Source organism: Diaporthe citri, assembly GCF_014595645.1.
Source record: "Diaporthe citri strain NFHF-8-4 chromosome Unknown scaffold_1, whole genome shotgun sequence".
NCBI lineage: Eukaryota > Fungi > Ascomycota > Sordariomycetes > Diaporthales > Diaporthaceae > Diaporthe > Diaporthe citri.
Genome location: NW_025064846.1, coordinates 1,057,748 through 1,072,175, shown reverse-complemented (window position 1 = coordinate 1,072,175; position 14,428 = coordinate 1,057,748). Strand labels below are relative to the sequence as shown.

General features: G+C 56.5%; 5 protein-coding genes across 5 annotated transcripts; 4 read left to right on the top strand and 1 right to left on the bottom strand.

Moving 5' to 3' along the window:
- Positions 1-210: 210 nt before the first annotated feature.
- INS49_000293 (uncharacterized protein) lies at positions 211-3,795 on the top strand (the record flags this gene model as incomplete). The annotated part of the gene is made up of 1 exon (XM_043161131.1): positions 211-3,795. The coding sequence occupies one exon, from the start codon at positions 211-213 to the stop codon at positions 3,793-3,795; it is 3,585 nt and encodes a 1,194-aa protein (XP_043029637.1).
- Positions 3,796-4,229: 434 nt separating this feature from the next.
- On the bottom strand, positions 4,230-6,121 carry INS49_000292 (uncharacterized protein; the record flags this gene model as incomplete). Its single annotated transcript, XM_043161130.1, has 4 exons — positions 4,230-4,300; positions 4,376-4,528; positions 4,595-6,016; positions 6,076-6,121. 4 exons carry the CDS (start codon positions 6,119-6,121, stop codon positions 4,230-4,232), a joined length of 1,692 nt encoding a protein of 563 aa, XP_043029636.1.
- Positions 6,122-8,077: 1,956 nt separating this feature from the next.
- Positions 8,078-8,723, top strand: INS49_000291 (uncharacterized protein; the record flags this gene model as incomplete). The annotated part of the gene is made up of 2 exons (XM_043161129.1): positions 8,078-8,161; positions 8,295-8,723. The coding sequence occupies 2 exons, from the start codon at positions 8,078-8,080 to the stop codon at positions 8,721-8,723; spliced, it is 513 nt and encodes a 170-aa protein (XP_043029635.1).
- Positions 8,724-9,603: 880 nt separating this feature from the next.
- On the top strand, positions 9,604-10,149 carry INS49_000290 (uncharacterized protein; the record flags this gene model as incomplete). The annotated part of the gene is made up of 1 exon (XM_043161128.1): positions 9,604-10,149. One exon carries the CDS (start codon positions 9,604-9,606, stop codon positions 10,147-10,149), a length of 546 nt encoding a protein of 181 aa, XP_043029634.1.
- A 1,647-nt stretch (positions 10,150-11,796) lies between these two features.
- On the top strand, positions 11,797-13,409 carry INS49_000289 (uncharacterized protein; the record flags this gene model as incomplete). Its single annotated transcript, XM_043161127.1, has 4 exons — positions 11,797-11,860; positions 12,039-12,084; positions 12,140-13,133; positions 13,218-13,409. 4 exons carry the CDS (start codon positions 11,797-11,799, stop codon positions 13,407-13,409), a joined length of 1,296 nt encoding a protein of 431 aa, XP_043029633.1.
- Between the last annotated feature and the right edge of the window lie 1,019 nt (positions 13,410-14,428).

The window sequence follows — 14,428 nt, the reverse complement described above, 5'->3', positions numbered from 1 at the left end:
GACTTCATGTGGGATTATGTATCGTTTCCTGTGGAAGAACCTCTGTTTTCGTCTGCCTGACTGACTACCTGGGCTGCCCGCAGGTGAGTGGATGTACTAGCGCCGATCCGTCAACCATCCCTGCCTGTTTCTGCGAGGTCGAAACTACAAACTTTCGTCGCACTCCCCAACCACGGCGTCTTCCAAATCGCTCGGCGCCACACGACAACCATGGACGACCTGGCAGCACTAGAGTCACTGGAGCAGTTATCGCTCGTCTCCAAGATATCGTCAGAGCTGCAAAACCACTTGGGCATCGCCGATAATGACGCCCGCAAGACCCTCGCCGAGTTCGTCATCGCGAAACGATTAGAATGCGACACCCTCGATGATTTCAAGAAGATGCTGCCCGGCATGGGCGCATCTTCCCTGCCAAACAGTTTAATTGAGAGCGTTGATCGGCTCGTGTGCACGATGCACCCCAAGATGAAGGGAAAGGCTCAACAGCAGGACGACAGGCCGACACGCACTATTCGGGAGAACGAGCAGATATTCAAGGGCCTAAGCCTGCCTGATAAGGACCCTGTGGGCAGCGGCATAGACGAGATCGACGATACCCTGGCCCTTCTCGAAGATTTGGAGGGAAAGGCCACAAAAGATAGGCCGTCGAAAAGCAGGAAGCGCAGCCGCAGCCCGGAAGACGACGGATCCCATAGGCGGAGGAAAGACCGCCATCGAGACCGAGACCGAGACCGAGACCTTTACGATGACGATTATTCCAGGGGCAGGTCCCGAAAATACGATGACGACGCGAATGGAGACAGCCGAAGGAGGCACAGGAGGCGAGGGCGCTTCGACGATGACGAGGAGGACGAGGACGAACATTTTCGACGACCCCCACCGCAGGAGGTCGACGATACTCCACAGCTTTACAAAGTGTACGATGGACATGTCACGGGCATCAAGGACTTCGGGGCTTTTGTCAATATCCACGGAATAAAGGGAAAGGCCGACGGTCTTGTGCATGTATCCGCACTCGTCGAGGGGCAGCGAGTAAATCACCCCTCTGATCTTGTCGCGAAAGGTCAGAACGTGAAGGTCAAAGTCATCAAGGTTGAGGGAAACCGGATCGGGCTGTCCATGAAAGATGTGGACCAGGAGACTGGCCATGACCTCGCTCCCCAGGCGAGGATACAGTCGGGGGCTAACTCGATGGCTTTGGGCAGCGCGGGCGCCATGCCGAGCAGCCTACCAGCCAACGGCTTTAGCTCACAGAAGCGGCACAAAAAGCGGATGACGTCGCCTGAAAGATGGGAAATACGTCAGCTGATCGCATCTGGAGTCGTCAAGGCGTCTGATTATCCTGATTTGGAGGAAGACTACAACGCCACACTCACTGGCGAAGGCCAGATGGATCTTGAGGAAGATGTGGACATTGAAATCCGGGACGAGGAGCCCCCCTTCCTCGCTGGACAGACGAAACAGAGTCTCGAATTATCACCAATCCGAATTGTCAAGGCACCAGATGGGTCACTGAATCGTGCTGCGATGTCCGGTACCAATCTTGCAAAAGAGAGGAAAGAAATGCGCCAGCAGGAGGCAGCGGCTAAGGAGCAGGACTCGAAGGTGGATCTGGCAACTCAGTGGCAGGATCCCATGGCAGATCCTGACAAGCGAAAATTCGCTAGTGACATGAGGCAAGCTACGATGCGACAAAAAACGGACGTGGCTCCAGATTGGAGGAAAGCTATTGCACCAAAGGACGCATCCATGGGCAAGCGATCAAACATGAGCATCAAGCAGCAGCGAGAGTCTCTGCCTGTCTTCAACTTCAGGAGCCAGCTCATACAAGCGATCAAGGACAACCAGATCATGATTGTGGTTGGAGAAACTGGTTCTGGAAAGACCACACAGCTTACCCAGTACCTGGCGGAAGCTGGTTTTGGTGACCAAGGCATGATAGGTTGCACGCAACCCCGTCGAGTCGCGGCAATGAGTGTGGCAAAACGTGTGGCAGAAGAAGTTGGATGTGAGGTCGGCGCCGAGGTTGGGTATGCCATCCGGTTCGAGGACAAGACCAGCAAAGACACTGTCATCAAGTATATGACGGACGGTCATCTTCAGCGAGAGATCATCATGGACCCTGACCTGCAGAGATACTCCGTCATCATGCTGGACGAGGCTCACGAACGTACAATCGCGACGGATGTGCTCTTCGGCTTGTTGAAGAAGACGGTCAAACGGCGGCCGGATCTCAAAATCATTGTCACCTCGGCCACTCTGGATGCGGACAAGTTCTCCTCGTATTTCAACGAGGCACCGATTTTCACGATCCCTGGAAGAACTTTCCCTGTGGAAGTTCTCTACTCGAAAGAGCCAGAGAGCGATTATCTCGATGCGGCATTGGTTACAGTCATGGAAATTCACCTCGCGGAACCGGCCGGAGATATTCTCGTTTTCCTCACGGGTCAGGAGGAGATTGACACAGCTTGCGAAGTGCTGTTCGAGCGTATGAAGGCCCTTGGTCCCAACGTGCCCGAGCTCCTTATCCTACCTGTCTACTCAGCCTTGCCGAGCGAGATGCAGAGCAGGATCTTTGAGCCGGCACCCCCAGGCAGCAGGAAGGTCGTGCTGGCCACCAACATCGCCGAGACATCCATCACTATTGACGGAATCTATTACGTCGTCGATCCGGGTTTTGTCAAGCAGAACGCTTATGACCCAAAGCTGGGCATGGACTCCCTGGTTGTTGTGCCAATATCTCGTGCCAGTGCTCAGCAACGTGCAGGCCGAGCAGGAAGAACTGGCCCTGGAAAATGCTTCAGGCTCTACACTCAGCAGGCATTCGAGTCAGAGATGCTCCCTACCACGATACCCGAAATCCAACGGCAGAATCTAGCACATACGATTTTGATGTTGAAAGCCTCGGGTATCAACGACCTACTGCATTTCGGTTTCATGGATCCACCGCCTATGAATACCATGCTTACGGCCCTGGAAGAATTGTACGCCTTATCAGCCCTGGACGACGAAGGACTTCTCACCCGACTCGGTCGAAAGATGGCAGACTTCCCTGTCGACCCCTCCCTAGCCAAGGGGCTTGTGTACAGCGTCGACTTGGGCTGCTCCGATGAAATGCTCACCATTGTCTCCATGCTCAACATTCAAACCGTGTTCTACCGGCCCAAAGAGAAGCAATCCCAGGCAGATCAGAAGAAAGCCAAATTTCACGACCCGCATGGCGACCACTTGACGTTGCTCAATGTATACAACTCGTGGAAGCACAGCGGCTTCTCTAACCCGTGGTGTTTCGAGAACTTCATTCAAGCACGGAGCGTTCGCCGGGCCAAGGACGTGCGGGATCAGCTCACCAAGATGATGCAGCGGTACCGGCACCCTATCACGTCGTGCGGCCGCGACACGGAGAAGGTGCGGAGGGCACTTTGCTCGGGCTTCTTCCGTAACTCCGCCCGCAAGGACCCGCAAGAGGGCTATAAGACGCTGATCGAGGGCACGAACGTCTACCTCCACCCCAGCTCCGCGCTCTTCGGCAAGAACGCTGAGTGGGTCATCTACCACTCGCTGGTCATGACGACCAAGGAGTACATGCACATCACCACGGCCATAGAGCCCAAGTGGCTGGTCGAGGCGGCGCCCACCTTCTTCAAGGTCGCCCCTACCGACCAGTTGAGCAAGAGGAAGAAGGCTGAGAGGATCCAGCCGCTGTACAATAAGTACCAAGGAGAGGACGATTGGCGGCTGAGCGCTCAGAGGAGGGGAGGGCGATCGGGCGGCGGCGGCGGCACATGGGGCTAAAAAGGGGTTTATCACTGTTGCATTGCATAGACAGTCCAAGTCAGAAGTCCATACAGAGTATCCAGGTACCTCTAATCAACAAGCCCAATATTACATTACATGTGACTAGCTACCTGTATCACACAAGACGTTTTCCCACTGCATGTCGCACCAAGGGAGGTCATCCCGTATGAGGGTATTCCACGGCAGGTTGTCCAGCCTGGGGCTATTCTATGCGAGGTCATCTCACGAGATTTCCCCCTACGATTTGTCAAAGAGGAGGCAATCCGAGCAGACTGTTCCAAGGCGCATCTCAACTACAGTATATGTGCCAGGTAAGTAACGCGCCAAGGTCTGAATTCTTTTAAGCTGTATGCTATATATATTAAAATTGCTAATCAAATCTGCACGAGGGCAGTAAACCACACAAGCAACTATTAGGCATATGGTCACAGTCACCTGAGTCCAAGCATTTTCAAAATATCATGGCGATGGAAGAAGCTACGATTCCGCTTGCCGTAGATGTCTACACAGAATGTCAGCGAGGCCTGCAGATCGAACAGAGGTGGCAGGGACCTACACATTGGGATACTGGACGCACAGATGACGACCTGTATGGCGCCAAGGGCGTTGAAGAGGGGCGTCGCCTTGGTGCCGTTGGTGATGAGCCACTCATAGGCCTTGAAGGTAAGTGCAAAGCTGAACATGTTCTTGAATATGATCATGCACGTCAGGCCTTCGATGGCCAGATCGCCTGTTCCGCCTTGTCAGTGCTCCGATACCATCGGGCGGAGGGGAAGGAATCTTGGGGGTTACTCACGATACGCATCCACGATGTAGAGACTACTCGCAACAGCACCAATGATCATACCGCAGACCTCGAACCCGAAGAAGGCCAGCGGCACGGCATACCCATACTTGCCAGCCAGGAGCCCGTCAGAAGCGGCGCCCCAGCCGAACACGCCGATGCACCCGAATATGAACTGCGGGATGACCAGGACGATGCGGAACTCGGGCTCGTAGACGCCGCCGTTGCGCCTGGTCATGACCTTTGCGGACCAGTCCGACAGCCCGCCGGCGATGAGGAACCCGACGATGGCGCCGATGAAGGCGGCCGTGTACGCGTAGCCGGTCTTGACCTCGTCCCACCACAGCGGGTAGCCCAGGAAGAAGGCGCCGAGGATGACGCCGATGAAGACGGTCCAGCCGATCAGGGTGCCCTGGATCAGGCACGCCCACAGGAAGGCGGGCTGCAGGAAGAGCGGGAAGGGCCGCAGGGCGAGCTTCCAGAGGGACTCGTCCGTCTTGCGGCCGTTGAAGAGCGCGAGGGACCGCAGGTAGCTGGTCTTGGCCGGGACTGCTGCCGCGGCGCCGCCGGCTGCGGGTTTACCGCCGTCTCCGTTGATGGCGGCCTTCTCGGAGTCCTGGCTGTTGTTGTCCCGGGTCGACAGCGGGTGGTCGTCGCCGTTTGCCACGCCGGCGGGGTCGTCCTGGGCCAGCATGTCCGTGTTGAGGCTGGTGTCCCGCTTGTACGCCGTCTCGGGGCAGAGGAACACGATCGCCGGCAAGCACAGGCCGCAGAAGATGGCGACCAGGTAGAAGGTCCACCACCACTTCAGCTCGTGGGTGATCTTGCCCACGACGATGGGCGTGAAGAAGGCCCCGCCAAAGACAGCCAGGTTCGTGAGCGCCATCCTGCTGCCGCGCTGGTGGACAAAGTACAGGTCGCCCACGGCAGCATTGACCAATGCCTCGTACGGGGCGCACCCAACCCCCTGGATGATCCGGGACCAGAGGAAGCTGGTGTAGTCCTTGTGGTAGCCCACGACGCCGCCCCAGGCGCTCGAGGCCACCAGGACGATCATGCCGAAGATGAAGGTGTGCCTCTTGCCCCACACGCGGCTCGAGGGCACGAAGAAGGCGCTCGCGAAGCCGGTGCCGAGCAGGAAGTAGCCCGTCAGGACGGCGACGTCGGTGAAGTCATGGCTCATGTACAGCGACACGGTGACGGTGTTGGCGGCGAGTATGGGCCCTAGGGCGGTGGCGAAGATGGCGGAGAAGGACAGGATGAAGGTGATGAGGTCGCGCTTCCACAGCGGCCAGTTGAGGGGGTCGTTCGGGTCGTCGGAGGGCTGGGGCACGAGGATGATGGGCACGGCGCCGCTGTTGTCGGTCTTTAGGCCGCGGGCGCCGTGCGCGGCGAACTGCGGCCGCTCGGTGTCGTCGAAATAGCGGGTCGTCCCTGGAGCAGGGCGGTCAGTGAGTGCAGACGGGGTGTATATTCGTGGGCACAGCGCGTACCTGGGACATGGTCCATGACCCTGTCCTCGAGAATTCCCAAACCCATGATGGATTACTCTGAGGCGTGCAATGATGTGTGGTAAGGATGTCTAGATTATCAAGAGGTTATAGGCAGTCAGAACAGAAGCATGGTGATTGCTTGGACAGCCACCAGACCTCGACAGCTCACTGCCAGGGAAGCCGGGAGAAAATGGACTCTTGGTGTATACGAGCGTGGATTGCTCGTTAAAAGAGTCGTGGGCGAGGACGGGAAGGTTTCGGCGTCCGCCCCGTTGCTCCATGGCTGCATGGGTGCTGCATGGCTTGGCGCCAGTCGTCTGCAGTGGCCGACTGGCTGGAGGCTGGAGCTAGACCAAATGCTATAGCTGCATTTAGAGTTGCAGCAGCACATTGTGATGAGCGTGAGAGGCGTGCTCTGTTCACCTCTCAGAACTCTAATAGCAACCCCTCCAATGCCTTTCTCCTGCAGCATTTCGTCATCCTGAGCGGCAGTGCTAGTGCAGTGCAACACACGCGCGCACAGAGAGGCATCTCACACGTTGCGTGCCGTGCCGTGTGCGCTGTTGTCGGTGAGTTTGGCCGTGGATGGGCTTGTAAAACGGCTTCACGGGCTGATTGCTCGGGCCACTGCGGGGGAGAGACACGCAGAACACGGCGGCAGTCGGGGAGTATGGCAGTATCGGGGGTGCGACGAACCACCCCTGATCACATCGGACCTCGTGGTCAGCCCATTTCAGGTGGAGCCGCCGTCCGATGTGACTGCACTGGCGCCCGGCACACGGTGCAGCTTTGGTTCATCTATGTGAATATGTCTGTAGGTGCATGTTTCTCTGCCCTCTCGCTGGCCCGGCAGTGGCGCGGCAGTTCCTCACAGATCGACAGAGATGGTTTGATGGCGGAGGATATCCCTGACAAGTTGTTGGCACGTTCGTCCGGCAGACACGAGAGGAGTCGGGGGAGAAAGGCAAGGAACGGGAGTCGTCCAGACTGGCCACACCACGTCGCACAGTATCAGAGCAGTTGTCCAGCGCAGCAGGGCCAAAGCTCCAGGGAAGCACAGCTGAGTTTCTTCAGTGGGGGCGGTGGATTCGGTGGGCTCGGTGGAGACCTCATTAAGGTTTAGCTGGAAATTATCAATTTGTTTGGTCTCTTGCTGCTCTGCTGCTTCTGCTGCCACACTCGACGAGGTCAGCGTCCAGCCCGAGGGACCCGAAATAGTCTATCGACCTGCCATTGAAGGAAGCTTCCAAGGCTGCTGCTGCCATATGCTGAAGGAATCTGCTCGTGCACGAGCAGGCAGGAATCAAGCTCGGCATATGTTACCACCAGAAGCTTCACCCGAGCATGTCGGCGATGGAGAAAGTCGCCGGGCTGCTTGCCGTCTCTGGTTGATTGTACGCCGTCGCTTCCCTACCATAATAATCTTCACGATTCAGAAGCCGAACCTGAGCTTGGCACCCAACCATCTCAACCCCAGAATCTTCCCGGCCCCTCCGCCACGCTTGGCAGCACGCCGTAGTTGACGGCATAACAACTCGGGCTGGACGGACTGTAGTCCGTATCAGACAAGATGACCAAGGATTCTAAACTATTACCTGCCAACCTGCCGTAGGCTATCGCTTAAACATCGCATTGCATGAACGGTTCCCCAACTCCCTTCCCCATTTGTCTTGCTAGGTGGTGCCCCTGGCCGCTCCTGCTCAATCCCCCCTCGCATGCTTTCCAAGCTTGGTTAGCTTTGGCTGGGTATCGGCGCGTTGTTCTCCCTAAAGAAGCCACCACTTTCCCCACTCGCCCTTGTGCAACATCAGTGAACGGCCGACGCTCGGTGAACTCTACCTTTCTGCCTCACCTTTCTTCAGCTCTGAGCTCGTCCATTCATAAAATCAATTCAGTTTTATATACCTCTCCTACCTCACCCGGAGCGTCTCTAGCTGTGCAACATCAGTAGACTGCGATCTAATTGCCATTGTATACTACCTGCTCACACGCGCCCGCCAATATGCTTTTCCCCACCGTCTCACTCTCGGCGGCCATCTTCGCCGGCCTGACCGTCGCTCAGTTCAACGGGCTGCCCACCTGTGCTGTAAGTCTGACTGCCTTCGCTCACCTCCCGCATCACCCGCCTGCTCAGGTGTCATGCATGGCCTCCGATTTCCTCGTCATCGACCGCAAACCACACAATCCCTGCCGTGGCTAACATCCAACCCCTTCAACAGCAAGGCTGCGCCTCGCAGTTCTTCTCCGGCGGCTCCTACGCCGGCTGCGGGACAGACCCCAAGTGCATCTGCGCAAACCAGGACTTCCTCGGGAACGTCGCCTGCTGCCTGGTCGGCGCCTGCAGCGAGGCCGACCAGGCCTCCGCAATCACCTTTGCCCAGCAGATCTGCTCCGCCAACGGCGTCCAGGTCCCGGACCAGGTCAGCTGCTCGACCGCCTCGGGCGCCAGTGCCACGGCCACGGCCACGGCCACGGCCACCCAGAGCGGTTCCTCCAGTGGCAGCACCGCCACTGCCACCGGGGAGTCGGCCAGTGCCAGCAGCTCGGCTTCGGCCAGTGCGGCCACGGCTTGGGCGCCGAGGCAGACTGCCGCCCTGGGCATGGAGCTGTTTGGTGGGCTGGCAGCCGCCGGGCTGGCGTTGCTGTGAGGTGCTAGGCGCGACGATGACATGGCGACCAAGAGCTACGATATAACAATGCCGAGGGCGTCTGGATGTTGGGTAGGCAGTCTACCAAGCCTGTGATTTGCCGGGATGGGGCTTCAGAAGATGCTTGTGTGCTCATCGTTGGATAGCCGTGCGTGTACGATGGGAATGCGAGGTTACCTGGGTATGACCATAGTTGTTAGCTGTTTCTGTTATTTGTATATATTGTTCCGAAATACTGATGATAATACCTACTCACTTTCAGCGCCGCCACTGATCCAACCTTTTGAACGTCAGATGAATGGATCTGCCTCCAAGCACCACTGGTAGGCCATCTTTTGTGTACTTTCCTGTCTTGACCTCAGATCTGACACTACTCCAAGCTGCTTAGCTGCCACGAGCAATGGTCACTTCATGTGTCTGTTCATGTTTCTTCGTCAACGCCGTGGCTGAGCGGCAATCTGCGCATGCAGAAGAAGAAGTGCCTTGCACTGAATTTCATTCATAAGATATCGAGACGCATCAGCCTTGCCTAGGCTCCAGGAGGATTTAAGCGGCAAGTTGCTGACATGTGGCTGGAATGATGTAAGCTGAGGACCAATGGATCCCTCCGTGACCAGTGCATCGCCCCCCGGAGAATGGAAGACCATATCCAGAAGGCTCCCCTTACCTCTTTTTTAACAAATTGAGTTCTGAAACTACGACTCGAGACATAGAATAGCCAGGAGTCCACGCCAGCCAAACCAAGATACGCGACCGCACCGCAGAGAACGCAGCTCAACGAGTGAAGACACACTCTCCCCTGACGCGGAGCGCATCAAGCCCGGAGAGTGGCACTCGGCACATCCCGACTCAAGCTCAGGCTCAGGCCCTCCCGAACGTGATGGCGTTCCCCTCCACCGCCCTCGTGATCGTCTACGTGGTCGGCTTCCTCATCGCGGCCTTCCTCATCCTGCTCGGCGCCTACGACTCCGAGACGAAGGCCAGCAAGTGGGACAAGCCCTGGGTGCCGGCCGTCACCCGCCGCGACGCCTGCGCCATGCCCTTCTTCCCCGTCTTCTACCTCCTTCCCGCCATCCTCTGGCCCCTGGTCGTCGCGTTCGCGGTCCTGGTCCTTATCGTGAGCGGCCTGTGGATGACGCTCGGCTCCGCGACGTCGTGCTGCGGCATACCGCTGCCAGGCAAGAAGGAGGACGAAGGCGCTGGCGGTGGTGGCGGCGAGGAGGCGAGGGACTTGGAGATGGGTGCTGTTGCGGATGGCGAGGATGGAGACGCGCCTGGCGGCGGCGAAGAAGCGGACTCCGATCGGGATAGTGTGCGCTCAGCTGTGTCTGCCGGGTCGGAACGCCCGCCTCCATATACCTCTGTCGCACCCGAAGAGGATGGCGACAGAGAGACGGACGGCCTGCTTGGCAAGGGTGCCAAATAAGGCGAGGCCGGCTACCATCTGTGTCATGGGGTGTGCTTTGTATCGAAAGATCAGATGTTACGGCTTGACAAGGCTGCTTGGACATGCTAAAGGGCGAAGACCTCTTCTGGTTCATCTATGAATGCGGCGTCAGGGAATACAGCCACGATATATCAGGGGGTCGATCATTACAGGTCATGGTGAAGCCAGTAGTCAGCATTCAGAGTCCATGATCGCGGAAAAGGTCGCCGTGATGGTGATGGTGGTTTCAAGTTGTGCTAGCTCAGAAGATTCTCTATTGTCTGATTGAAGGCTACGGAGGGCCTCAAGTGGCCTGAAGAGCTTCAGGGCTTGATCAACTCTTCTGTATCAAGTTGACTCGTGCCCGCATCCCCTAAGCTGCCACATCTATCTAGGCGGGCTTAGGCACAGTCGATCATGGCGCCTTCAGGTTTGAACATCCAATCTTCCTCCTTGTTCTCACAAGAGATAGTCCCGTACTTGTTCTCAGTTGAGTTCAAGAAAACGCATGCAACTTCAGTGTCGTTACATATCTGAGTCGTTTCAAATCACATGTGGAGTGCGTTTGGGTTCTCATGTTAGTTGGATTTGCCACACCCTTGGGGAACATCCACACCGCAGTGTCTCTGTCCTTCTCTGGCTTTCCAGAGTCGATCGCAGGTGTCTGCCACATCTTTGACTTTGTCAAATGTGGATCTTCCAGACCCAGAACAAGGAAAGTCGCGATTTCTTTGCGCTGAATGATTTTGCGCATGCGATATTATCGAAGCCGATCAAAGGCGACTATAGAGGCGGTAACAAGGGCGGAGAGCTTCATGATCCCTGATACTGAGGCAATTTCAAGATTCCTCTTGCAGGTGAGAACAAACTTGAAGTATTATTCGCCGTGGTTGAGTTATGATGGAGTGGCGATGCCGCGCGTTCGGCGTACCAGACGGGGAGGAAGTAGAGCCTGGGTCATTCCAATGATAGCAGCGATCTGTGGGGACTGAGCAGCCCATACTATAACAACAGCGTGCATTTTGTACACGAGTACTCGCGTCTAGTATGGTTTGTACTCTATTGCACTACTGGAATGCGCTGACAATCTCCAACTAACAAGCTTGCAAGCGTTAAGATGGCGGATTGTGTCGCGGCCAGCATCTATGTTCACTTGCGTTGGACGTTGTTCACCAAGGACTCACGAGAAGTGAGTAGATATGATGGAGTTTTCTATTCTGTCTGACTCACTTCGTCACTTGGCTAGTTCTACGTCTTTTACATGTGAACAGTTCCTATAGGGGAGATGTTTAGACATTGAGATGCCTGTGCATCAGACAGCTCAGATGAGAGTGCTCGGCTCCACAGTACTCCGCTCAAGCAATCTTGGGGCTAAGGGCTCATGGAATTTTTCTTCTTTGATGACCATCGGGTCGGTTTTAATCATTCAATTAAAATTACTGTTAATATTCTACGGATGGAAAATAAACCATCAAGGCAGGAGGTCTCTGGGGATGGCGGCCGGTGCTGAGCTGGCCGCCAGCTGGTGGCAGCTGTGATCCGGCTGGTCCTACCTGGATCACCTGCCCAAGCTCCATATGCCTGCAACAGTGGTCACTCAGTCCATCATCCCGCTGATTGATAAACCCCCTTTCCGTCAACAACACCATGGATCAATCACAGACTTTGCCGATACGCGGGCACGTTCGGAACAAGTCATCCACGGGCAGACGTAAGTCTTCTGTTTTGAGCCTTCGACCCCAAGTCAGACCAAGCCTGAGAATCGACATGGACAGGCGTCGCTTCAGTGACGTCTGCCTGCACCACAAGCTACCTGCACAACAAGCTACCTGCACATCGCAGACCTGAGCACTGGCATGCTGCATAACATAGGCTGACCTGATGTCTAGCAATGAGGCCTCGGTCCTCGACTAAAGGTCCACTCGATGTAGACGAGTGAGTGCATCCGAGCTGAGCTTGCTCGTCTGGTTTACTGAAGCCCGGAGCACAGCGACCCCCTGGCTTCGCCCCTGTCTCCTCAGCAGGCGAAGCATCTGGTTCCATCTCGCCCACTCTCTCAGCGGGGCAGCCCACGAGTTTCTATCGACAGACCTCACCCATCTCCTCGTTCACCAGGCCCCCGCCGGGTTGCTAGCCCAGCCATTCTCCCACCCAAAGACTTCTCCTACCTGCTGCGTCCTGAAATTTACCATCCCTTGACGCCAGTCACAATCCCGCCTCCCTTCCGCAACTCAAGCAAGCAGCCGCCTCCAGATTCACCGATAGATGAGCTGCTTTCCAGGGGCCACTTCCGTGCCGCGGCCATCGCAGCCGTTCAGGCGCTGACCGGCACCGCGGGCCACCCTGCCCCAGCACCCACGGACTATGCCAGGATCTTCGAGCTGCTCTACGTGCGCCTATCATGCCTGACGCTCATCGATGCTACTCAGATTGCAGCCCAAGAGGTCCGAGCCCTCGAGGATGTCAACAGTGCGATATACATGGACGAGATATCCGGCACACACCTCGTCCCCTGGGACCTGCGTGTCCTCATCGTCCGCCTGCAAGCCATGGGCTTCGGTGATCCCAGGAGGGCCATCATGAGCTACTACGATCTTGCCAGGGAGGCACGAGCTGAGATAGCGACTGCATTGACTAATCACGATAATTCGGCCAGTGAGGTCTGGAAGGACCGCCTGGTGGACTTGGGCATGAAGGTCGCTGGCGCAATGGTTGAGATGGATGACCTGGCGGGTGCGGCACATCATCTCGCAGGTCTAAAAAGCCGCCCAGATGGCAAGCTGAACATGGCCAAGGCGCTTCTGTGGCTGCATCTTGGGAACACCGACGCTGCCAGGCTGTGTGTCAAGGAAGGGGAGTCCGGAGACAGGATCATATCAGCCTTGTGCGGTATGGCTGATGGCGAGTACGAAACTGCTCTCTCAACATGGAAGGAGCTACGAGACGAGACGGGTGATGATGAGATGATTGCAGTCAACTTGGCTGTATGTTTGCTCTATACGGGCAGAATGGAAGAGGTACAGTTGTTTCCCCGTTCGCTTTGATTCACTCAAACTAAGCGATGATAGGGACGTGAGATATTGGAGAGCCTGGTTGACAGTGGTTTCTCCTCGCACACACTCTTGTTCAACCTGGCGACAATATTCGAGCTTTGTACCGACAGGTCCCGAAGCTTGAAGACTAAGCTCGTGGAACGAGTGGCTGCGATGGAGCCGTCGACATCAGGGTGGGAAAGGGCAAACGGTGACTTCAAACTCTGAGGAACCACACTGCCATCACTGAATCGAGTCTTCAAATTTGATGGCCAATATCTTGGTTGCAGGAGCTGCCCAATTTGTATTACTGTGACTGATGACACAGTTGGCCACGTTCTCAATATTATCACCATTGAACCGACAAATCCCATTCGCTGACTTAATCAACCCGTGAACGCCGAAGGAAACCACGCCTAGCCGTCCTCTGACCACCCTCCCTCTCAGATAATGCAGCAGTCGCAGGGCAGAGGGCACGGGATGCAGAAGCAGAAGCGTCCCGGGCAGCACCGGCCACGTTCTCCACCTCGCATCCGGGGCGTTGTATCAGCGATGGTATGCGGTCGCTCGGGGTCTATGCATCACGGTCAGCTCCAGGTCTCAATGGAGTTGGGATTTCTCTTGAGAAAATGTCTTACCCATCGGCGGGGAGGTTCGCGGCTGTGTCACCTCTATCCGCGGTGGTGGTGCGGGGAGATTCTGTTCGGCCACCATGTTGGCTTGAGGTTGAGTCTCCGCTGGCGACATCGTGCAAGTTGGTTGTTTAGGGGAGCGGTGAGAGGTGGCTGCCGTTCTCTTTGGCTGCAGGCTTTTCAGCGAGAGAGCACTTCGTCTCCGAGTTGAATGCTGTCAGAAGAACCTCGAAAAAGGGATGGCAGTTCAGGTCCATACTCAATGACAGGAGAACTGGGCCCGGTTCCTCTTATTAACTGCACGCCGGCGGCTCGTTGGAGGTCAGTCATTCGCAGCGTCATCCCCACCTCTCAGGCCGAGTCAGGGCTTGAGCGACCCGACCCCCATCGGGCCCTATAATTCGTGGCTGAGAGGCGTCGCAGTTTCATGCTGTGCATTGTTCGATTTGCTCGCCCGCCTGCTAGCGCCGTCCGACTGACGGCAAACCTGCTGCGCAGCCCATGCCAGCTGGGGTTTCCTGCTCCGCAGGGGCGGCTCAAGTCCCGAACACGCGCGTCGCGAGGCACTGCCAGCTGTTCGACCCATTAATGGCCCTGCGTCATGTGTGACATCAT